The sequence below is a fragment of the Salmo salar genome, chromosome ssa10, assembly GCF_905237065.1.
Source record: "Salmo salar chromosome ssa10, Ssal_v3.1, whole genome shotgun sequence".
In the NCBI taxonomy this organism is placed as follows: domain Eukaryota; kingdom Metazoa; phylum Chordata; class Actinopteri; order Salmoniformes; family Salmonidae; genus Salmo; species Salmo salar.
The window spans coordinates 44,579,978-44,606,468 of NC_059451.1; the positions used below are offsets into that span (position 1 = coordinate 44,579,978).

The following is a 26,491-nucleotide window of genomic DNA, read 5'->3' on the forward strand; positions in this document are numbered from 1 at the left end:
AGTGGCGCAGCGGTCTAAGGCACTGCATCGCAGTGCTAGAGGCATCACTACAGATCCGGGTTCGATCCGGGCGGTGTCGCAGCCGGCCGAGACCGGGAGACCCATGAGGCAGAGTACAATTGGCCCAGCATCGTCCAGGTTAGCCCAGTCGGGAAGTCCTTGTCCCATCACGCTCTAGCAACTCCTGTGGCAGGCCGGGCGCATGCACGCTGACACGGTCGCCAGGTGTACGGTGTTTCCTCCGACACATTGGTGCGGCTGGCTTCCGGGTTAAGCGAGCAGTGTGGCTTGGCAGGGTCATGTTTCAGAGGACGCACGTCTCTCGACCTTCGACTCTCCCGAGTCCGTACTGGAGTTGCAGCGATGGGACAAGACTGTATATAAACCAATGGAATACTTCCATAACCCTTTACTGAGGGTTGTACATTTTGAGGAAAATTCAGGAGGTGGAAACTCTGAATATTCCCCAAAATGGGAATATATGGGAATTAATGAAAATATATGCAAATTATTATTAATACCATTTAAAATGTTGTTTGTTGCATTGGATATATTTACCATATCATATGGAGACAGAAACAAACCTTTTACCTTATCATAAGTAGACATAATTGCAAATGACTAAATCCTTCCAATAGGAAAAAAAAAAACTATTTATTTACGAATTGATCTTTAATTAAATGAGGTGACTCTCCACATGGGATGATTTCACTGAACAACAAAAGAAAGGGAATATTGAATGATCCCCAATGATCCATCGCATCTCCCAAAAACATTTTCAACATACATCTGTAAAATGATAGTCTAGAAACTAAAGCTTTGGTTGGCTTCCATGTCTTCTCCCTGGACCTCCTCAATGTCCACCTCTTGAACATCAGACTCTGAGGCCTCATCTTCACTGTCACTTTCCAACCTTGTTGAGCATGACTCGTTGTCAGGTTCAAAAGGCCTCAAAATGGCCCGGATGGCCATCAATTTTTTAACCCCTGCATTGGTCAGTGGGCAGGGCAGTGCAAGCAGAGTCTGAACATCAGACAGGATGGCATTGTCTCCCTCAATCCGTACAATGACTACTGCTATAGGTTTCAGGAGTTTCAGGCTGCTTACCACTCTCTCTCAAAATACATTATCCAGGAGGATCCTTTTGATGGGGCTGTCCATATCGGCAGACTGTGATATGGCCATTTCTTGGAGAGACTCCTTCCCCTCCAGGAGACTGTCAAACATGATGACAACACCACGCAAAAGGGTGTTGCTGGGCAGCTTCAATGTGGTGCTCTTATTCTTCTCACTTTGCTTGGTGAGGTAGATTCCTGCTATAACTTGATGACCCTTTACATACCTAACCATTTCCTTGGCTCTCTTGTAGAGTGTATCCATTGTTTTCAGTGCCATGATGACCTTGAGGAGCAGATTCAATGCATGACCAGCACAGCCAATGGGTGTGATGTGAGGGTAGGACTCCTCCACTTTAGACCAAGCAGCCTTCATGTTCGCAGCATTGTCTGTCACCAGTGCAAATACCTTCTGTGGTCCAAGGTCATTGATGACTGCCTTCAGCTCATCTGCAATGTAGAGACCGGTGTGTCTGTTGTCCCTTGTCTGTGCTCTTGTAGAATACTGGTTGAGGGGTGTAGAATTATTCCTTGCCCAAGAACATTTGACCACACATCAGAGATGATAGCAATACAGTCTGCTTTCTCTATGATTTGCTTGACCTTCACTTGAACTCTGTTGAACTCTGCATACAGCAAATGAGTAGATAAACCATGTCTGGTTGGAGGGGTGTATGCTGGGTGAAGAACAGTCAGAAATCTCTTCTAATACACATTGCCTGTGAGCATCAGAGGTGAACCAGTTGCATACAGAGCTCAAGCAAGACATTCATCAGCATTTCTCTGACTACGTTTCTCCATTGAGTCAAAAAAACTTCTGATTCCAGGAGGACCATGAGCTGTTGCTATCGATAAGGTGTCTGATTCATCATTTTCACCTCAGAGGTTGCTTGTTGTGAGCGCTGAGGGAACTTTATGCACTTGGCCAGATGATTCTGCATCTTTGTTGCATTCTTCACATATGATTTGGCACAGTATTTGCAAATGTACACAGCTTTTCCTTCTACATTAGCTGCAGTGAAATGTCTCCATACATCAGATAGTGCCCGTGGCATTTTCGTGTAAAGATTAGAAAAAATGATTTAAAAAAATAAATACAATTCCATGTACAGATAAATAGTTAAGCAGTTAGAATAAACAACTCCTTTGTAAGACAAATGTTTTAAAATTAAACATGCATGAAAACAGGTGAATTAACACTCCTCAGTTAGCAGGCTCAAGCAAGCTAAAACCCACATGGTAGTAAAAACTAACCCGCCGAAATTGTTAACAAGTTAGAAATTACTTGAACAAACTTTGTTGTAGGCTACTATTTACTAGTTAACAAACAAATTGTGTGTCATATAAAATATATTCACCCCATCCAGTATTGTAATCAAAACTAGCCAGAAAGCATGTAGTCCTTGGCTCAGACAGTGTAGTAGTGTGGACTCAATAGCATCTCATTAGTGTGCAAGATCTTGAGAATCAGCTGTACATGTGATGGAAGAATGCACTGTGCATGCAGAGGGTTGCAATTCCATTGAATTTGGGATAGTTTAACCAAAATATGCCAAAAGACCTAGAATTGCCTCATGTGTATCCCACAAAAAAGGTTCACTGTTCATTAAGGAAGTCTTGAGGTTCTGCTCACCGGAGTACCTAATGATAAGCTGTAGACCATACTATGTACTAAGAGAGTTTATCTATCATTTTTCGTAACTGTGTATTTACTACCACTAACCGATGCTGGCACTAAGAATACACTAAAACCGCACTCAACAAGCTGTATAGGGCCACAAGCAAACAACAAAATTGCCATCCAGAAGCGGTGCTCCTAGTGGCCGGTGACTAATGCAGGAAAAGTCCGTTTTACCTCATTTCTTCCAGCATGTCACCCGTGTAACTACAGGTGAAAAACTCTAGATCACCTTTACACACAGAGACGCATACAAAGCTTTTCCCTCGCCCTCCATTTGGCAAATCTGTTTATAACTCTATCCTCCCGATCTTTACAAGCAAAAACTGAAAACAGGAAGTACCAGTGATGCGCTCAATAGAGAAGTGGTCCAATGAAGTGGATGCTAAGTAACAGTAATGTTTTGTTGCAGACTGGAATATGTTCGGACTCATTTGATGGTATTGAGGAGTTTACCACATCAGTCATCGGCTTCATTAATATGTGCATCGATGACATCGTCCCCACAGGGACCGTACGTACATATCCCAACTAAAAGCCATGGATTACAGGCAACATCCACACTGAGTTAAAAGGCTAGAGCTGCCTCTTTCAAGGAGTGGGACACTAATCCAGACGCTTATAAGAAATCCAGCTACGCCCAACGACGAACCATCATACAGGCAAAGCGTCAATACAGGACTATGATCAAATCCTACTACACCGGCTCTGGTGCTCATTGGATGTGGAAGGGCTTGCTACTACTGTATCACAGATTACAAAGGGAAACCCAGCAAACGAGCTAAATGCCTTATATGCTCGCTTCGAGGCAAGCAACACTGAAACATGCGTGAGAGCACCAGCTGTTCCAGACGCCCGTGTGATCACGCTCTCCGTGGCCGATGTGAGTAAGACCTTTAAAAACAGGTTAACATTCACAAGGCCGCATGGCCAGACGGATTTCCAGGACATGTACTGACCAGCTGGCATATATCTTCCCTGACATTTTCAATCTCTACCTGACCCAGTCTGTAATACCTACATGTTTCAAGCAGACCACAATAGTCCCTGTGCCCAAGAATGACAAGGTAACCGGTCTGAATGATTACCACCCCGTAGCACTCACATCTGTAGCTATGAAATGCTTTGAAAGGCTGATCATGGCTCACATCAATACCATCATCCCAATTCGCAAACTGCCCCAACAGATCGACAGATGACGCAATCTCTATTGCATTCCACACTGCCCTTTCCTACTTGGACAAAAGGAACACCTATGTGAGAATGCTGTTCATTGACCATAGCTCAGCATTCAACACCATGGTGCCCTTCAAGCTTAGTAATAAGCTAAGGACACCGGGACTGAACACCTCCATCTGCAACCGCCCCCCAGGCGATAAGGGTAGGCAGCAACACATCCACCACACTGACCATAAATACAGGGGCCGACAGGGGTGCGTGCTTATTCCCCTCCTGTACTCCCTGTTCACCCAGGACTATGTGGCCGCACATGACTTTAATACCATCATAAAGTCTTCCGACAACAACGGTAGTAGGCAGTGTGGTGCCAGGACAACGACCTCTCCCTAAACGTCAGCATGACAAAGGAGCGGATCGTGGACTACAGGAAACGGAGGGCCAAGCACACCCCCATTCACGTTGACGGGCTGTAGTGGAGCGGGTATAGCTTCAATTTCCTCTGTGTCCACATCATTAAGGATCCATCATGGTCCAAACACACCAACACAGTGGTGAACAGGGCACGACAAGGCCTCCTCCTAAGGAGGCTGAAAAGATTTGACAAGGGCCCTCAGATATTCAGAAAGTTCTACAGCTGCACCATTGAGAGCATCTTGACTGGCTGCATCACCGATTGGTATGGCAACTGCTTGGCATCCAGTGCAGTACCTTGCGGTCGGGACCGAGTGCCCCGCCATTCAGGAGATCTATACCAGAAATGTTCTCTCTGCTACAGCATGGCAAGCAGTACCGATTGAAACCAAAAAGACCATGAACAGCTTCTGCCCCCAAGCCATAAGACTGGTAAATATACTGCTCAAAGGAATAAAGGGAACACTTAAACAACACATCCTAGATCTGAATGAAAGAAATTATCTTATTAAATACATTTTTCTTTACATAGTTGAATGTGCTGACAACAAAATCACACAAAAATAATCAATGGAAATCCAATTTATCAACCCATGGAGGTCTGGATTTGGAGTCACACTCAAAATTAAAGTGGAAAACCACACTACAGGCTGATCCAACTTTGATGTAATGTCCTTAAAACAAGTCAAAATGAGGCTCAGTAGTGTGTGTGGCCTCCACGTGCCTGTATGACCTCCCTACAACGCCTGGGCATGCTCCTGATGAGGTGGCGGATGATCTCCTGAGGGATCTCCTCCCAGACCTGGACTAAAGCATCCACCAACTTCTGGACAGTCTGTGGTGCAACGTGGCGTTGGTGGATGGAGCGAGACATGATGTCCCAGATGTGCTCAATTGGATTCAGGTCTGGGGAACGGGCGGGCCAGTCCATAGCATCAATGCCTTCCTCTTGAAGGAACTGCTGACACACTCCAGCCACATGAGGTCTAGCATTGTCTTGCATTAGGAGGAACCCAGGGCCAACCGCACCAGCATATGGTCTCACAAGGGGTCTGAGGGTCTCATCTCGGTACCTAATGGCAGTCAGGCTACCTCTGGCGAGCACATGGAGGGCTGTGCGGCCCCCCCAAAGAAATGCCACCCCACACCATGACTGACCCACTGCCAAACCGGTCATGCTGGAGGATGTTACAGGCAGCAGAACGTTCTCCACGGCATCTCCAGACTCTGTCACGTCTGTCACATGTGCTCAGTGTGAACCTGCTTTCATCTGTGAAGAGCACAGGGCGCCAGTGGTGAATTTGCCAATCTTGGTGTTCTCTGGCAAATGCCAAAAGTCATGCACGGTGTTGGGCTGTAAGCACAACCCCCACCTGTGGACGTCGGGCCCTCATACCACCCTCATGGAGTCTGTTTCTGACCGTTTGAGCAGACACATGCACATTTGTGGCCTGCTGGAGGTCATTTTGCAGGGCTCTGGCAGTGCTTCTCCTGCTCCTCCTTGCACAAAGGTGGAGGTAGCAGTCCTGCTGCTGGGTTGTTGCCCTCCTACGGCCTCCTCCACGTCTCCTGATGTACTGGCCTGTCTCCTGGTAGCGCCTCCATGCTCTGGACACTACGCTGACAGACACAGCAAACCTTCTTGCCACAGCTCGCATTGATGTACCATCCTGGATGAGCTGCACTACCTGAGCCACTTGTGTGGGTTGTAGACTCCATCTCATGCTACCACTAGAGTGAAAGCACCGCCAGCATTCAAAAGTCACCAAAACATCAGCCAGGAAGCATAGGAACTGAGAAGTGGTCTGTGGTCCCCACCTGCAGAACCACTCCTTTATTGGGGGTGTCTTGCTAATTGCCTATAATTTCCACCTGTTGTCTATTCCATTTGCACAACAGCATGTGAAATTTATTGCCAATCAGTGTTGCTTCCTAAGTGGACAGTTTGATTTCACAGAAGTGTGATTGACTTGGAGTTACATTGTGTTGTTTAAGTGTTCCCTTTATTTTTTTGAGCAGTGTAGTTAACCAAATAGCTTCCTGGACTATCTGCATTGACCCTTTTACACCAACTTTTTTTTTGACTCATCGCATACATTGCTACTACTGTTAACTATGTGTCACTTTATTCCTAGTTATACAGTTGAAGTCGGAAGTTTACACACATCTTAGCCAAATACATTTAAAAACTGAGTTTTTCACAATTCCTAATCGTAGTAAAAATTCCCTGTCTTAGGTCAATTAGGATCACAACTTTATTTTAAGAATGTGAAATGTCAGAATAATAGTAGAGTGAATGATTTATTTAAACTTTTATTTCTATCATCACATTCCCAGTTGGTCAGAAGTTTACATACACTCAATTAGCATTGCCTTTAAATTGTTTAACCTGGGTCAAACATTTCGGTTAGCCTTTAACAAGCTTCCCACAATAAGTTGGGTGAATTTTCGCCCATTCCTCCTGACAGAGCTGGTGTAACATAGTCAGGTTTGTAGGCCACCTTTCTCACACAAGCTTTTTCAGTTCTGCCCACAAATGTTCTATAGGATTGCGATCATGGCTTTGTAATGGCTTTGTTGTCGTTAAGCCATTTTGCCACAACTTTGGAAGTATGCTTGGGGTCATTGTCCATTTGGAAGACCCATTTGCGACCAAGCTTTAACTTCCTGACTGATGTCTTGAGATGTTGCTTCAATATATCCACATCATTTTCCATCCTCATGATGCCATCTATTTTGTGAAGTGCACCAGTCCCTCCTGCAGCAAAGCACCCCCAAAACATGATGCTGCCACCCCCGTTCTTCACGGTTGGGTTGGTGTTCTTCGGCTTGCAAGCCTTCCCCTTTTTCCTCCAAACATAACGATGGTCATTATGGCCAAACAGTTCTATTTTTGTTTCATCAGACCAGAGGACATTTCTCCAAAAAATACAATCTTTGTCTCCATGTGCAGTTGCAAACCGTAGCCTGGCTTTTCTATGGCGGTTTTGGAGCAGTGTCTTCTTCCTTGCTGAGCGGCCTTTCAAGTTACGTCGATATAGGACTCGTTTTACTGTGGCTATAGATACTTTTGTACCTGTTTCCTCCAGCATCTTCACAAGGTCCTTTGCAGCTGTTCTGGGATTGATTTGCACTTTCGCACCAAAGTACGTTAATCTCTTGGCGACAAAACGCGTCTCCTTCCTGAGCGGTATGACGGCTGCGTGGTCCCATGGTGTTTATACTTGCGTACTATTGTTTGTACAGATGAACGTTATACCTTCAGGCGTTTGGAAATTGCTCCCAAGGAATTGCTCCCAATACAATTTTTTCATGACTCCAACCTAAGTGTATGTAAACTTCCGACTTCAACTGTATGTACATATCTACATGAATTACCTCGTACCCCTGCACATTGACTCGGTACTGGTACCCCTTGTATATAACCAAGTTATCATTACTCATTGACTCAGTACTGGTACCCCCTTGCATATAACCAAGTTATCATTACTCTGACTCGGTACTGGTACCCCCTTGTATATAACCAAGTTATCATTACTCATTGACTCAGTACTGGTACCCCTTGTATATAACCAAGTTATCATTACTCATTGACTCAGTACTGGTAGCCCTTGTATATAACCAAGTTATCATTACTCATTGACTCAGTACTGGTAGCCCTTGTATATAACCAAGTTATCATTACTCACTGACTCAGTACTTAAAAATAAGGCCACCCACTATAAGGCCACCCACACCCACACCCACACCCACGATGAACCGGGTACTTTTCTGATTCCTGTCCAAAAATAGCACATTGTGAGTTGTCGTCAGGCTGCTTTGCTGCAGTGGCTGATGGGAGAGTGAAAGCAGTGGCACCTGTGTCTGATCTCTTCCTTTTGAAGGTGAACGTTGCCTCTGCGCCAGTGCAAAACTTTGAGCTTCAAAGAGAAAAGTGCTGCTCGCAACAGGACAAGTGGAGAATGGAAAAAGAGAGAGAAATGAGTGAGAGCTCACATCTCCTCCTGACATTCCCCGTGCTCATCCATCTCTCCGGATGGATCACAAAGCCCCCGCTCCCTCGCTTCATACAGTTTCATATATACAGTCCATTAAGTCTCAAGTTTGGTATATAATACAGTCAGTGATCTGGAATGAGAGGCAGGAGGACACATGATACAGCTGCTGAGGTTAGAGGTCATTACAGAAGGGCGGCAGGTAGCCTAGTGGTTGGAGCGTTGGACTAGTAACAGAAAGGTTGCAAGATCGAATCCCCGAGCTGACAAGGTAAAAATCAGTCGTTCTGCCCCTGAACAAGGCAGTTATGCCACTGTTCAATGGCAATCATTGAAAATAAGAATTTGTTCTTAATGACTTGCCTAGTTAAATAAATGTAAAATAAAAATAAAATCTTCTGCTAAAGTGTTCTTTTACTAGACAACCTAGTAAAAGAAATAGAAATATCCCTTTCATGTCAGGATAAGGGATTGAACAGAAGAGGACCTTATACAAACCCCTGCTGCATGCCCTAACTAATAATGTAAAACTATTTGACAACGTTAAACTTTTCCACCGCAGCTATCAATGTGTAACAACTGAACTCCCAGACTTTAGAACACTGCCAAGCTCACTTGCAGTGGATGGCAATAAAAACATGACATTCAAGTGGAACTGAGGTGAAACTGTTCCAATAGAAGTTCAAAGCCAAATACCTGAGCTCTTCCATTAAGCTGATAAAATCATTGAGAGGCCAAAGTAACCTGGCACCTCATGGAGATGGAGGTACCAGTCTTGGAATGCACAGATAATGAGATTGCTTGGCAGTTTTTACGAGGAGTGGTGTATAATATTTTAAGACATTGGAAGACCAAGAATTGTAAATAAGGCGTGTCTTCTGACAGTAAAACAGAGTTAAGAAGCCTTCCTATGCTAGCGTGTGTATTTCACATGATGCTTTTCTGCAGAGCAGCATTTAGGGTGTCTTGAAGTGTGTGTTTTTATGGTTGATAAGCATGTGCGCTCACTAACTAAGCCTGACCAAGTGCATGTGTGAGACATTATGGGTCACTCTCTCTTGACCCCTGACCTCAGGACACTATACTCTCACCGCCCTCTCCAACCCGCTTTGGCCCACAAATGACTACGGCCTGCCAGGCTAGGGTGCCCTGCGCCCAGTGTCTCACCCACACCTCCTGGAGAGGAAAGACCTCATCCAGCCTCTAGTTAGGTCCCATGCCAGCGCCAACCAGAGTCACACCCTGGTAACACACCAACCTCATATTGCGGCCTTCACTGTAAAGAGAGTATGTGTGTTAGAGGTTATTGAGAGGTGGCTTAAGATGGATGGAGGGAAAGAAACAGAGGAGGAATGAGAGACCGAAAGAGAGCAGAAATGGCATCTATCCATCCTGCTATACGGCCTACGTGGGAAATGTAACTTTTCAACATACTTTGTACAAGAAAGCGAGTCATTCAGATCAAAATGTCCCAGAGAGTGTGTTTAAAAACAGTGTAACAAGGCACTCACACTGTCTGAAGGCTTGTTAACGGCCCAGATCAAACCACGTCACAGGCCAAAGCTAACAGAACTCTCCTTCCATATCAACAACCACTAAAGATCTGCCTTTCTACTTCAGAAGAAGCTAGTACAGTTCTGGCCTAGTGTCCTCTCTTTCTGAAGCACAACAGACTCCATCATAAAGACAAAGGGGAGGGGGGAGAGAGAGAGAGAGAGGGGAGAGTAGTAGTGCCGGGGTGGTCCTACTCCTCCAGTTAGTGTATGGTGCGAGATCATGTCTGGCACTAGTTTCAGGGCCTTTGTGCTTTAGGACTCCCTCACGCACTGTGAGGCCAGTTATGGAGTTATGGCCACAGATGATTACGAGAAGAGTTGATCCACCCTACAGAGGAGCATGGGCTGCTTCGTAACACTTGTGCTTGCATTGCAAACACTAAACCTACTGTGACATAGCCTGCAAGACATTCCCCATCCATAGATTAGCATAGTATATAACTTTCCCTGGCCTTACTTAGTATAAGTATGCATATTGTTGCATTCCCTGGCCTACGATAGCCTAGCGTAGCATTCCCTGGCCTACGATAGCCTAGCGTAGCATTCCCTGGCCTACGATAGCCTAGCGTAGCATTCCCTGGCCTACGATAGCCTAGCGTAGCATTCCCTGGCCTACGATAGCCTAGCGTAGCATTCCCTGGCCTACGATAGCCTAGCGTAGCATTCCCTGGCCTACGATAGCCTAGCGTAGCATTTCATGGTCTGGCCCTGCTGGACGCCCTAGTTAGCCTAGCGCAGCCTAGCTAGCACACTGTCAAGACATGATTTGTGTTGGCTAGTGAGGGTGCTAAGGGGAAATGAGAGGAACTGTGGTGAGCAAGGAAGGAAAACATCAGCCCTGTCTAGGCAAATAAAGGAAAACACACACACATCACTTGTAGACCTTAGACACTGCATCGAGAACATCCCAGGTCATTCCAACTCTATGACATCTGACCTGTTCATGATGCAGTCACTAGGCTGTGACTGCTGTTGGCGATACGCAGTGAAACAGACACTCTCAGAACACACACACTGGCAGATTCATGAAATAGAGCTTCAGAGAAGCTTTATGAGTGGCGAGCCTCCGACCCCCGTATGCGTCAAGAAACCACAATGCCAAAAAACATATAAAACACTCAACAAACGCATACGCTCACCCTCCATCCACCCTGCCATGGCTGAGCAGAGATGGGAGAGAGGTACTCTATCAACTGAACCCAGCAAGGGCACTGTCTGGGAAGACAGCAGTCTACATCAGTCACCCACTCATGTTGAGTGGATGCCGGTCCAATCCCCCTACTGTTTCCAATGAGACAGTAAACTGTCTCCACCAAACCAACTCAACTGCTACAATAAAGGAACACAGAGGAAGGAAGGACAGACAGAGGAAGGACAGAGAGGAAGGAAGGACAGACAGAGGAAGGACAGAGAGGAAGGAAGGACAGACAGAGGAAGGACAGAGAGGAAGGAAGGACAGAGAGGAAGGACAGAGAGGAAGGAAGGACAGAGAGGAAGGAAGGACAGAGAGGAAGGAAGGACAGACAGAGGAAGGACAGAGAGGAAGGAAGGACAGAGAGGAAGGAAGGACAGACAGAGGAAGGACAGAGAGGAAGGAAGGACAGAGAGGAAGGAAGGACAGACAGAGGAAGGACAGAGAGGAAGGAAGGACAGAGAGGAAGGAAGGACAGAGAGGAAGGAAGGACAGAGAGGAAGGAAGGACAGAGAGGAAGGAATGACAGACAGAGGAAGGACAGAGAGGAAGGAAGGACAGACAGAGGAAGGACAGAGAGGAAGGAAGGACAGACAGAGGAAGGACAGAGAGGAAGGAAGGACAGACAGAGGAAGGACAGACAGAGGAAGGACAGAGAGGAAGGAAGGACAGAGAGGAAGGAAGGACAGAGAGGAAGGAAGGACAGAGAGGAAGGAAGGACAGAGAGGAAGGAAGGACAGAGAGGAAGGAAGGACAGAGAGGAAGGAAGGACAGACAGAGGAAGGGGGAGATGGGAAGAGCTGGAGGATTTATTTTATTTTATTTTTATGAGGCTTCTCATTAAAAATAAACATATATTTGCTTTTCTCCCTTCATGGGGAGCGAGAGGGAAAGCTGGGAGCCGAGAGAGAATCACATGGTTACAACACTGTACAAAGCCAGAACATTACATTTGAAATGTCACTTTTGAAACTTTTGGGAGTGGAATGTTTATTTCTGATAGATAATAAACAAAAGTGAAATAAACTATTTCACTTGCTTTGGCAATGTAAACATGTTTCCCATGCCAATAAAGCCCTTTGAATTGAATCTGGAGAAGTGTTGCACCCAGGTGGCCACATGCATCTCTGCCTGCCTGGCACATATCTCAGCTTGGATGTCTGCCCACCACCTCAACAAGACAGAGCTGCTCTTCCTCCCGGGGAAGGCCTGTCCGCTCCAAGACTTCTCCATCACGGTTGACAACTCCATGGTGTCCTCCTCCCAGAGTGCAAATAACCTTGGCATGACCCTGGACAACACCCTGCCGTTCTCTGCAAACATCAAAGCAGTGACTCGTTCCTGCAGGTTCATGCTCTACAACATCAGTGGAGTATGACCCTACCTCACACAGGAAGCAGCACAGGTCCTAATCCAGGCACTTGTCATCTCCTGTCTGGACTACAGCAGCTCTCGGTTGGCTGGGCTCCCCGCTTGTGCCATCAAACCCCTGCAACGTATCCAGAACGCTGCAGCCCGTCTGCTGTTCAACCTTCCCAAGTTCTCCCATGTTACCCTGCTCCTCCATACACTCCATTGGCTTCCAGTCAAAGCTCGCATCCACTACAAGACCATGGTACTTGCCTACAGAGCAGCAAGAGGAACTGCCCTCCCTACCTTCAAGCTCTGCTCCAAGCCTACATCCCAAACCAAGCACTCTGTTCTGACACCTCTGCTCTCTTGGTCGTCCCACCCCAAATGGAGGGCAGCTCCCGCTCAGCCCAGTCCAAGCTCTTCTCTGTCCTGGCACCCCAATGGTGGAATCAGCTTCCCCATGAAGCTAGGACAGGAGATCTCCAAGGACATCCTCCACAAGTTTCTGGTATCCAAATCATAAGAGGATTTCACACTGCAAGTGATAGAGAGAGACAGGGGACAGAGGTAGGGAGAGAGAGAGAGAGAGAGAGACAGGGGACAGAGATAGGGAGAGAGAGAGACAGGGGACAGAGATAGGGAGAGAGAGAGACAGGGGACAGAGAGAGAGACAGGGGACAGAGGTAGGGAGAGAGACAGGGGACAGAGGTAGGGAGAGAGAGAGAGACACAGGGGACAGAGGTAGGGAGAGAGAGAGAGAGACAGGGGACAGAGATAGGGAGAGAGAGAGACAGGGGACAGAGATAGGGAGAGAGAGAGACAGGGGACAGAGATAGGGAGAGAGAGAGACAGGGGACAGAGAGAGAGACAGGGGACAGAGAGAGAGACAGGGGACAGAGGTAGGGAGAGAGACAGGGGACAGAGGTAGGGAGAGAGACAGGGGACAGAGGTAGGGAGAGAGAGAGAGAGACAGGGGACAGAGGTAGGGAGAGAGAGAGAGAGACAGGGGACAGAGGTAGGGAGAGACCTCATTAACAACACATACACACACCCTTCAGTCCACCTGCAATCCCACAGCTCCTCTCTCTCTGCTAATGTTCCTGTTGCATTACCAACCAGTCCAGATAACATGACCCAGTCCCTGGCAGACAGCGCTCTGATCTTAGACACTGATAGCCAAACACAGCTGCTGTGTGTGTGTGTGTGTGTGTTCTCTTCCCTATCACACTCAAGGCCCCAACACTACTCTGTCTGCCAATTAGTGTGATCTTTTTTCACTCTCCTTTCTAAAAAAAGAAAAGCGCACCATCCCGCCTTTCATCTGCTCAACAACCTTGTGCTGCAGCGAGACGAGGGGTCAGAGTTCAGACATCAGCCATGGTCACTTCCTGATTCATCTCCACAACCAGTGATCCAATAGAGAATGCAGTCCAGGGTCTCTCTCACACACACACACACACACACACACACACACACAGAACACAATTAGTGAGAGAGTAATACAAAGGGTTAGAGTGAGGAAGAGAGAGAGAGGCAGAGCGAGAGAGAGAATGGGGGAGAAAGAGAGGAAGATGTTGGGCAGGGTAGTGTATCAGTTCCCTCCCAGTCAGGAATCTCTCCAGGACGTGTGAGACCAACAAGAAACTGAAGACAAGCCCTCAGGCGGGACAAAACAACAGAAAGACTCGTGTTCCTACTAGGGTTGAGCCATATATTAGGATATCGAAGATGATTGACAGTCATCGTCGACGGTGATGACATTGTGATGTGGCAGATGATGTATAACCTACTCAACTTGACTGGGACCACGCAGTGAAGAGCTGACCAGGCAGCTCACAGCAGAGCCATGCCTAGTGGCCTATTCCTTTGTTGTAGCCTTCATAAACCAATTCAAGAAATATGTTAGAAACTATTTACAGAATGCAAGAAAACAATGTAGACAGAGCTAATAAGATTTTCACCAAAGTAGCACAAATTGTCCAGTCAGAAAATGTCTCAATATCGGATGATCTGGGCAATATAGCCGAAGCAAATTTTATTCCTTATCTATTTTTTTATCACACTTTATTTTCTCTCCATTTGAGATTATATTTATTTATATATATATATATAAAATGTATTTTATTTAACTAGGCAAGTCAGTGAAGAACAAATTGTTATTTACAATGACAGCCTATGAACAGTGGGTTAACTGCCTTGTTCAGGGGCAGAACAACAGATTTTTACCTTGTCAGCTTGGGGATTCGATCCAGCAACCTTTCGGTTACTGGCCCAATGCTCTAACCACTAGGCTACCTGGCTTTCTCCCGCCACACTAGGTCACGATCAAACAAAAAAAAGTGGTTTTTGAATAACCTAAAAACGTCCTAGCCGTATGTACTTCCTAATAAGGGCTAAATAAAAAGTTAGATGCAACAGAAAAAATTATTTGTCTGGAAAGAATCTAAATATTGTTTTTGAGCTAGTGTGCATACGTCTAATCCACCTGTTCTGCCTCTCCTGCAATATTAGTAATGGAAATAAAACACTAAATATGCCTATCTAGAAATATACAACCACCTTCAAAACATCTTATATTGTCTACTTAATCTACTTCCATGAAATATTCCATTCCATGCAGAGCGGTGAAACAACAGATTGATATGACCTTACACTGTGGTAGGGGATCAAGGACCTTTCCTGCTGCTGGATCAGCAGGCCTGTGTATGGCAGCAGAGAGGAAGAGGCGAAGCGAGATGTTTCACTCTCGCCAGAATATGTCCAAAATAAGCCCAATGCGTTTCTATGGGCTTATGTTAGACCTCAGCTTGCCTGCCTTCCCGCCTTTGGGACAAAGACTCCCGGCAGAGGCATGAGCATCTCGTCATTATATACAGATTTCTGGTGGCAGTAATGAGGTGCAGAAGAGGTGGATTTGGTGCACCATCTAAACAATATTTAGATTTTGTACAGACGGGCATGTAACTGGACATTTTCTGGAAGTACATATGGGCCGGGAAGGCAGTAATGATGATAGTTACTCAACAAAACCACATTCTTTTGGTATGTACTGAACATACAGTATTTTGAAATGATAAGCTTAAAAAGCTGGTGAATGGCAAGTTGAATGTCTGCTTCCTGAGTTTAAAGGAGAATGTCTCCTGTAAGCCCAGATTCTGGTTCACCTACAATGTATAGAAGGTGAAAGATAGCAAGATTAGGCAAAAATGTGAAATATTGAATAATTATCCAGTTCTTGGGACAGCGGAGTTCGTGCTCTGCAGCCGGGCTCTTCATCATTTTCAATCACACGACGCACAGCCAATGAGGAAGTCTTGCGCGTCGGCGCGCACACACCTCTTTTGTGCCACAGCTCCAACATTGAGGAATAGGCGACTAAAAGAGATTTGGCTCCAAAATATATTTTGTCACGATTCCTTTTGTCCCTCCTGTAGCACGCAAGCGTATTTTAATTTCTATTGTTTATAAAAACTCAACCCTAGTTCCTATTAAAATCAGGCCCAATGCAGCTGTTTATATACCAAAATCAAACCATTTCTGGGTAACAACATTTTGACTGCACTGGGACTTTAACAATGGGTTTCTCTCTTTTAGGCCGTCATTGTAAATAAGAATTTGTTCTTAACTGACTTGCCTAGTTAAATAAAGGTTAAATAAATAAAAAAGTATCCTTATTTTTCCTCCTCTTTTTTAGTCTCTGTGCTAGTGAGAGAAATCACACTTCACTGAAAGGTAATTTTGTGATTTTCCTGTGGGTAAGAATCATGGGCTTTCACTGTGAACACCATCCCAGTCACTTCCACTATAAACACTTTCGGCCTGAGGACACTGAAAACACACACACACACACACCTTCACGGATAGCTCAGCCACCTCCTTTGTCATAACTACCAGGGAGAGAACTCTCCTCCATTCAGATGGAAACTACAACACCAGAGAACAAGTTTCATTCCATGGAGGCTGAAGTCCTACCAATTCATCTTCAACCACACACGTTCCCATATAAATAGAGCCAACAGGCCTTTATACATTCCACTGGCAATACTCTTCAAAGAAAGGTCAAAAACTATTTATTGATGAAAAGGTGAGAGTTATTTTATGAAAGCACTAATCTATGCAACTTTGCTAGTCTATCAGAGGACTTTGTTCTTCTGTGCAATGAGAAGTCTTTGTGTGACCTGGGTTAGCTTCTCGAGTGTCTGCTGTTATGAATGGCTGTGAGGATAGGAGTTAGACTAACTGAGCTGACCTCTAATGACCCCTGCACAGAGGGCCATGTGAGAGAGGTGGATTGATGAAGAGAACTCATTTAGGACAAGCCTTATTATTCAGCCCCAGTCAAAGAGTGAGGCTGGCAGAACACTGACCGCTCTGTGCCACACTGGGTATTGTTGTGTGGGGGCTTTGGTTAGTCCAGCAGAGCAAACCCAGGCCCAGGCCACTGCTCCGTCCCTTCCCACCACCCAGAGACCCTTCAACGTCTGCTCAGTCCCAGCCTGGGGACACTGTTGCATGTTTGCCTTTACCACACTTACTATGTCATTTTCTTTCACACACAACAATACTCAAACATGAACAAACTTGGAGGGGCATAGATTAGTTTGGGATTTTCTAATCATATTCTTAACTCAAGGGGAAACACCTCAACTGTGAACGAGAACACAAAACATTTACCAGCTGAATCTGTGTGCAAGAGAATGATTGCGAGAAACAGATAATGGAGAGAAAACGATTGAAAAGCAACAGTAGGGGCTCCCCTCATCGGGAATGCAAAGCAGGAGAGAGAGAAGAAGAGGGGGCTCCCCTCATTGGGAATGCAAAGCAGGAGAGAGAGAAGAAGAGGGGGCTCCCCTCATTGGGAATGCAAAGCAGGAGAGAGAGAAGAAGAGGGGGCTCCCCTCATTGGGAATGCAAAGCAGGAGAGAGAGAAGAAGAGGGGGCTCCCCTCATTGGGAATGCAAAGCAGGAGAGAGAGAAGAAGAGGGGGCTCCCCTCATTGGGAATGCAAAGCAGGAGAGAGAGAAGAAGAGGGGGCTCCCCTCATTGGGAATGCAAAGCAGGAGAGAGAGAAGAAGAGGGGGCTCCCCTCATTGGGAATGCAAAGCAGGAGAGAGAGAAGAAGAGGGGGCTCCCCTCATTGGGAATGCAAAGCAGGAGAGAGAAGAAGAGGGGGCTCCCCTCATCGGGAATGCAAAGCAGGAGAGAGAGAAGAAGAGGGGGCTCCCCTCATTGGGAATGCAAAGCAGGAGAGAGAAGAGAAGAAGAGGGGGCTCCCCTCATTGGGAATGCAAAGCAGGAGAGAGAGAAGAAGAGGGGGCTCCCCTCATTGGGAATGCAAAGCAGGAGAGAGAAGAAGAGGGGGCTCCCCTCATTGGGAATGCAAAGCAGGAGAGAGAGAAGAAGAGGGGGCTCCCCTCATTGGGAATGCAAAGCAGGAGAGAGAGAGAAGAAGAGGGGGCTCCCCTCATTGGGAATGCAAAGCAGGAGAGAGAGAAGAAGAGGGGGCTCCCCTCATTGGGAATGCAAAGCAGGAGAGAGAAGAAGAGGGGGCTCCCCTCATCGGGAATGCAAAGCAGGAGAGAGAGAAGAAGAGGGGGCTCCCCTCATTGGGAATGCAAAGCAGGAGAGAGAGAAGAAGAGGGGGCTCCCCTCATTGGGAATGCAAAGCAGGAGAGAGAGAAGAAGAGGGGGCTCCCCTCATTGGGAATGCAAAGCAGGAGAGAGAAGAAGAGGGGGCTCCCCTCATCGGGAATGCAAAGCAGGAGAGAGAAGAGAAGAGGGAGATGGGGAGATCTCAGAAGATAAAGTGCAGGGCTGGAGAAGTGGGAAGGGTAGCCAATGATTCCCTACTTCCCTCAGCAGTCTGCCTCTCCCCAAGGTCCCTTCCCCCTTTCTCTTTCTCTCCCGGGAGTTCAGTTCATCTTCGCCCAGTCCTTTGTGCTGAGTGAAGAGCAGGTGTGGAGAGGTCTCTGCCTTGCTGTCCTGGGCAGCCCTGCAGGGATCTACACACAGGGATCCCAGACACACACACACACACACACACACACACACACACACACACACACACACACACACACACACACACACACACACACAAAGATGCTTTTCTTCAAGTGTCTGTGTGTGCTGAACTGATTAAATAAAGGCCAGCTAATTACAGCTCCTGTTTAATAATAAAGCCATTTGAGAGGAAACTAAGGGCCATTGGTCTCTCATTGGGGCACAGGGGCTTCAGACACTCAATTAACCACAGAATAGCTAACTGGGTTTGACCATTTCCTGCTACGGGTCACACAACTTCAGTTGCTGGAGACACTGGTCACCTGACGTCCACATAACCATCTTTGATGGTACTGATTAGAAGAGGGAACTTCAAGGAAGTGAGGAGGCAAACAGCCTTTTCTATGACCAAGGAAAAAGTGAAATATAGCCCAATGTTTTTCTATTTAGATGAGATAGGCCTAGTTGCAGAGGAACATTCCCTCCTGATTGTTAACTCCAGCATGGCATCCAAGGGGCAGCCCTAACCCAGGGGTGGCCCTAACCCTAACCCAGGGGCAGAATAACAAGTGGCAATCTAGCTAATACTTACAAGGATTCCTAAATCATTGCAAAGAATAACAAAAATGACTGCAGTTTCTACTGGTCATTGTTTTCAGGCTGGTTGTATTGGTGCTAGCAGGGTACCAAGCAAAGCTAGCTAGCTACCCCAGAAGTTGCGGTCAAACAAATTATGCTTTATTACCAACGCGGTATGGTAAACACATCGTTTGTGGCCGGTGTTTGCAGACTTTTTTGTACAGCTTTGACAGTGCTACTGTATCTTTTTTGACACACAAAGACCCAAACAGAGTTCTATAGTATGCATGTCGTGAAGCTAATAGCACTGATGCTATTACTGTAACTCCAGTAGGGCAACATGGCTTCCATTATCTTGGCTTTAATGGATTTCGCCTTTGAGTTGTCTCGCTGAAATGTTCTTACTCTTTCAAATGACTGCTCGACTTGTTGATTGCTCGAGCCACACAGCAGACATTGTAGACTAGGTTAGGAATGCTGTGTTGCACATGTAGCGTGGCGTCATTACGTCATGTACCTACATTATATAGGTATGCAGGGTAGCTTTGACATCTGTTTTTAACATCCGCGTTAAACTAGACAGACATCGGGCCGATACCGATGCTGGCATTTTTATCTAATATCGTCAGATTCCGATATGTTCACCAATATATCATGCATCCTTCGTTTTTACACTGCTGCTATTATCTATGCATAGTCACTTTATCCATACCTACATGTACAAATTACCTCAATTAACTTGTACCCCCGCACATTGACTCGGTACCCCCTGTATATAGGCTCATTATTGTTATGTCATTTCTGTGTTACTTTTTGATCTTATTGTATTTTTTTTAAACTTTATTTAGTAAATCTTTTCTTAACTTTATTCCTTGAACTGCCTTGTTGGTTAAGGGGTTGTAAGTAAGCATTTCACGGTAAGGTTGTATTCGGTGATTTGATTTATTTCACTAGATTCTTATGGACAAGCCCAACATTTTTACACACATCTTAAAGTGTTCCAATAAGCAAACGAGACTGCTTCCTGGTCCAAAAACCAACAGGGTCATTTCACTTCATTACGAATAGAGATAAAACAAATCTAAAGAAACTTTGTGGAATTGCAAAGTAAACTGCCTAAAAAAATTTTAATAGGCATGTGTATCAACTCAAACATGAATCAAAATAGAATTTGAAGGAAGACCAACTTCTGTACAATGACAGAGAACACATCATCTGAAGAGGTAGATCATGAGTTCAGAACACAAAGCACAGAGTAATGGAATGCATGTGTGGTTAACGCTGAGAATACCTCAACATCTTTACTCCTAGACTTCTGGAACACCACATAATGTTCTAGAACCATTCCGGAACAGAAAAAAAGAACACAGCTTTAAAGAGGTGAGGTCAGTGGGAGTTCAGGCCTCAGAACAAAAGAGTAGCAGCTCCTCCTGTCAGAGAAACATGTGCTGGTGAGTGGTAGGGGAGAGTAGGCCTATAGCCGGGGGGCCAGGAGGGGGTTGATTTTTGATAACTTCGCTCAGAGGCCCACCACAGAGACCCAGCCACTCCAGAGAGCCCCTCTCCCCAGCGTCAACCCACCAGCAAGGCTAAGTGTGATGGATGGAGGTCCAGGGCCATTAACCGTCTGATTTCCTAGAGGATTTCTTAATAGGGCTCCTCGCCGTGAGAGATGGGTCCCACCTAGACATTGTCTGTGAAGAGACCAGAACCAAGGAGACACATTCACCACAGGACCAGGCGACAGTTGTGAGCTGCCATTTTTGGGGGGAATTTTCTACATCATCTACTACATTGCAATTTTGAAAAGAAATGTGTCATAATTGGAAGCAATGTGTGTTTTTTTCCTCAACAGAACATGTACACAGAGATAGGTTTTCCTAATAACTAGCAAAACACACCAGGGTATCACATGTAAGCTAGACCAAGCACTGGCTGTGGGTCTGCTGGGTATTACAAGAGCACCATAGCCAATGCAGCAGAGGCACTTTGAAGCTGCTCTGCAGAGAAACATCAGGAATTGAGATTGTTTTGGTGTTTTGGTGCATTTGTATTATCTTCTCTTATAGTCTGCATTTTGACCACTAAGATAGGTGAAAGGAAAAGAGAGATGTGTCAAGAGAGGTGTAAGCGAGCTTGTCTAGTCAGAAGTAAAACCATGACAAGAAAGAGCAGCCAGGGAGAAGGAAACCGTCTCCTACCCTCTCAACAACTGTTGGACTTGGACAGGACCCAACCCTGAAGATCAGGACCTAAAGATTCTTTCCTGGGGATCCTTCACAAATTTTAATTTGGGACCACCAATGCCCCCTTGTAAAAAAAAGATATATATATATATATTTTGTAATTGCTGGCAATTCTTATCATTAATACCTAGAATATTTGTAATGTCTTAATGTGCTCCTACATTTTTCCAACAAGGAGCACATGTAAGAAATGTCAGCATAGAGGCCTGCAGCGGTAGACCTGCTCACTCTGCACCAAAGCTCATCTCCTCTCCACAGAATCACTTGATTATCCACGCATTAAGTTACAAATGCGATTGAGAACATAGGGTTTGTCTGTGTAACCAGGCGCCCTTGATAATTGAATAAGTCACTGACAGATTGTATCAATTTATCCCACTGACTCAAGAGACAATGACAGGGCAGTGGCGCATCATATTACAAATAAGACCAGATTTACACTTATTTACATGGGCAGAGGACAATGTGAGGTTTGGTTGATTATAGAAAGACCAACAAAAATGGATGAAAATGTAATCCCGGTAAGAAACGATATCATGCAAACAGGAATTATGACAAATCTATCTGTCTCTTTAAATGCATTTTGTATACTTCCTCCTGTATAATTCACTGTGGACTCAGGATTGGGTCAGAGCACTTCCATATAATCCCAGTATGTACACATTCCCAGCCTAGTCTAGCTTTAGTAGTAGAGACAGTTCTTTTGTCTTCATATTATTAGTATTCTTTTTTGTCATTTAGCAGACGCTCTTATCCAGAGTGACTTACAGGAACAATTAGGGTTAAGTGCCTTGCTCAAGGGCACAGACAGATTTTCCCCCTAGTCGGCCCGGGGATCCAAACCAGCAACCTTTCAGTTACTGGCCAAATGCTCTCAACCGCTAGGCTACCTCCATGGAGAAACAGGCCCTGCCTAGCACACATACCAGTGTTAGGGCAGGGAGATCAGCTGCCATAGCCACATCTCTACACTTATTTACATGGGCAGATGACTGTTTAATCTGGATACAGTACACCTAACTTTGTGGTCAAAGAGGTCTGACCAAACGTATAGCTTTATATCAATGCAATGCCTGAATTAAATCAGCTAAAAGCCCAGCTACATTTTCACAGCTTGTAAAATAACATGACAATCAACCTAGAATGTTGCAGTTTTACAGGAAAAGGCTGAAAATAATTTTTTGCCATGAATGATTTTGTAGTATGAATCAGAAACAAATCGAAACCTCAGACTCAAACCAGAAGACTGATAAATATGGGCATTCATTAAATTACACTCAGAGTACACCCCAGCCAAGGCATGAATATTTAAGACATCAATGGCCAAAATAAGATGGATAATAGTATCATGAGGTCAACACCGAGAGAGAGAAACTGAAAGGAAGAGAAAGAACAAACAAAGAGCAAAGAGGGGTGAAATCAACTCAAGCTTTATTTATAACGCACATCTCAGACATTGATTGCAATGTCCTTCACAGGAAAAAAAATATATATCCCAACGTTCTTCACAGGGAAAAAAAGATCCCAACGTTCTTCACAGGAAAAAAAAAAGATCCCAACGTTCTTCACAGGAAAAAAAAAGATCCCAACGTTCTTCACAGGAAAAAAAAGATCCCAACGTTCTTCACAGGAAAAAAAAAAGATCCCAACGTTCTTCACAGGAAAAAAAAGAGATCCCAACGTTCTTCACAGGAAAAAAAAGATCCCAACGTTCTTCACAGGAAAAAAAAGATCCCAACGTTCTTCACAGGAAAAAAAGATCCCAACGTTCTTCACAGGAAAAAAAGATCCCAACGTTCTTCACAGGAAAAAAAAGATCCCAACGTTCTTCACAGGAAAAAAAAGATCCCAACGTTCTTCACAGGAAAAAAAAGATCCCAACGTTCTTCACAGGAAAAAAAAGATCCCAACGTTCTTCACAGGAAAAAAAAGATCCCAACGTTCTTCACAGGAAAAAAAGACCCAATGTTCTTCACAGGAAAAAAAAGATCCCAATGTTCTTCACAGGGGAAAAAAAAGATCCAATGTTCTTCACAGGGGAAAAAAAAGATCCCAATGTCCTTCACAGGAAGAAAAAAAAGATCCCAATGTCCTTCACAGGAAAAAAAAAGACCCAATGTTCTTCACAGGAAAAAAAAGACCCAATGTTCTTCACAGGAAAAAAAAGACCCAATGTTCTTCACAGGAAAAAAAAGACCCAATGTTCTTCACAGGAAAAAAAAGACCCAATGTTCTTCACAGGGGAAAAAAAGACCCAATGTCCTTCACAGGGGAAAAAAAGATCCCAATGTCCTTCACAGGAAAAAAGAGCCCCAATGTCCTTCACAGGAAATGAAAGAAAGGAAACAAAGAAGGCTCCGGGGATCACAGCAGGCCTGAAAGCCGGGTCACAGTGGTAGGATGAAGGGTAGTGGGAAGATGAAACACCATTTGGACTGGGCCCCCCACTGATCATCACTGTGAGCCCTGCCTCTGAAGTGTGAAGCAACCCCCTTCCACCATCACTGCACTGTTCGCCATTTGTTGGCCATGGCCAGACTCCCTTTTAAATTAGCACGACAAACAGTGTTCCCGAAAAATCAATCAGGATATTTAAAATATGATAATTGTGTGCATTTAGCGGTTTTCTACAATGTACCCGCAAAGACAACAAAATGTCACCGCAAAAGGAAGGCACTAATTCTGTAATCAATCATTTAAAATGTTCAACTATTAGAAACAATCGAGATAATGTTGTACTATCCACACCGCACTAAGCCAAATAGTAAAATCATGGCAGATTTCTGTTTTCGTCAAAATAACAGCATATCTTATTTCAATATTCCCAATAACAAATAATTTCACCTAAAATAGATAGGAGCAGTGGTGAGAGGAGGGGATGTGAATGAAGTGTGTTTGGTTCTCCCCTCCCCATTCACACACACACTGTGGTAATTCATAAACGTAACAGAAACCTGACACTATAAACGTTATAAATGTGACACCATAAAGCCTATATAAAAGCTTCTGAGAAGATAACGCGTCTAATCAACGCTGAAATGCTGTAGGTAAAGAGTGTTATTATCAGAATAATTTATCCTCTAACATAATTCCTCTAGGACGTCTAGGTGATGCAGTTCCTGATAAAGTGTGACAACACACCAACTATCTCAAGGTGCTGTTAAAATATCCTAACCGGCTACGAAAAAGTAACTTCGCTATGGAAGTGCCTTGAAAATGGTGTTTCCCTTGTCACACTGCAACATTTTGTCATCCGCATACGACTTCAAACAGAGCGCCTTTCAAGAATGGCTGCTACTGAGCCACAGGCAAATATATAGCGCGAATAGCTCAAAACAACGCGGTTGTTGTAATTGATGTAGTTAGTTTATTAGAACATTTCTTACCACAAAGTTACACTAGTACAGGACTGCAACAATGTGGCATAATTAGTAGCTGCAGCCTAGTGATTGTAGATTGCAACACAACCAATTCATGATACTAGTCAATGCGCAAGTAGATAATACGTCAAAAATAATTGTGTCAAATGTTAAAATCGAAACAGAACATTTGAACAGTTTTGTTACCTGCATGTTGAAGACTCCGAGCTCCTGCGAGGACAGTTTTTTCATTTGTACGGCTAAAACTTGTGCCTCCTCCAAGATCGAGAACTCCGTTTCGGCACCACAAACCCCACAACATAGAAGCGACAAGACTGCCACAAAGCTCAAAGAAACAGCCATGAAGTTATACCAGTGGAGTCTCGACTGCTTACTCCAATTCGTGTACGGAATGTGTGTTAAAATCACGGATCCTTCTCCCCGTACCCGCCTCGCCATGATGGCTGGGGTAGTTGAATAGTAAACAGGGAATTCGCTTTGCAGCCCTTGGGGTGAAAACTTCAAGGGAACAACTTCGCAACGTCGTCGCTAAACCTGGACCTACTTTCAAGACAAACTCCCTCGATTTTAAACGGCGACATCAATGCATCTTCGGGAATCATTGAAGGCAGGAAAATAAAATCCGTAAAAGCACCTATAGCTGTTGTTTTTTTGATCCTGCTCACTCCGCACCAACTCCAGCAAAGTGTGAGCCGGAGAATCACAATGGGGGTGAAAGTAGGAGGAGCGGGAGAAAAACAACGGCATGGATTTTGAGGTGGGAATGGATTGGGATTTGATTTGGAGAACAATCTTACATAACAACAAGTGGATGCTGCTGAGGGTAGGATGGCTCATAATAATGGCTGTAATGGAGTCATTGGACAGATATCAAACAAGTGGTTTCCATGTGGTTGATGCCATTCCATTGACTCCATTCCAGCCATTATTATGAGCCGTCCTCCCCTCAGCAGCCTCCACTGATAACAACTAGGCTACTGTAAAACAAATGCTCAACAGACGCTCTGCAAGTAGATACTATAGGCTACATCAGCAAAAGCAACATATGGCTAGTATTTTATGTAGTCAACAAAGCACTCACTCAAACCACAGTATACAGACAAACACTCGGGGTTGCAGTTTTTATTACATTTTTCATCAAGCAAATAGAAATCACATAATGTAAAGCACTTTCTTTCAACAATGGTGATAATGAAAAATCAGGGCTCTCCAGAGGGTGCCCTTACAAAAAAAAGATTGCCGTTTTGAAACTGCAGTCGACTGTGGTATTTTGGACACAGTAATTACAGAATAACTGCAGTTACACTGCAAAATTACTGCAGTAAATCTCTAATTGCAGTTATACTTCAGTGTACTGCAGTTATACTGCCCTCTGACTGCAATCTTTTTTTGTAAGGGTGGTGCGGTCAGCCCAACGCATCACCGGAGGCACACTTCACAGGAAGGAAAAAAATATTTTCAAGGACCTCAGCCACCTGAGCCACGGCCTGTTCATCCCGTTACCATCCAGGTGGAGACAGTACAGGTGCGTCAAATCTTGGACCGAGAGACTGAGAAACAGCTTCTATCTCCAGGCCATTAGACTGTTAAACAGTCACCACTAGCCTTAGTCACTGTTCTAACCGGCTATCACCTGGTACTCTACCCTGCACATTAGAAACTGCTGCCCTATGTACATAGTCATTGAACACTGGTCACTTTAATAATACATACAGTGAGGGAAACATTAAAATGCAAATCAATTTATAACATTTTTGACATGCGTTTTTCTGGATTTTTTTGTTGTTATTCTGTCTCTCACTGTTCA

General features: G+C 44.9%; 1 protein-coding gene across 2 annotated transcripts in view; it reads right to left on the reverse strand.

Annotated features, from left to right (window-relative positions):
• The window catches only part of cachd1 (cache domain containing 1), a 104,507-nt gene extending 79,131 nt beyond the window's left edge, over nucleotides 1-25,376 (reverse strand). For both annotated transcript variants that reach the window (XM_014123422.2, XM_014123420.2), the window contains exon 1: nucleotides 24,871-25,376. In XM_014123422.2, coding sequence (XP_013978897.1) covers nucleotides 24,871-25,122 — 252 coding nt within the window. In that variant the 5' untranslated portion in view covers nucleotides 25,123-25,376. The remainder of the gene's footprint in view (nucleotides 1-24,870) is intronic.
• Nucleotides 25,377-26,491: the final 1,115 nt, after the last annotated feature.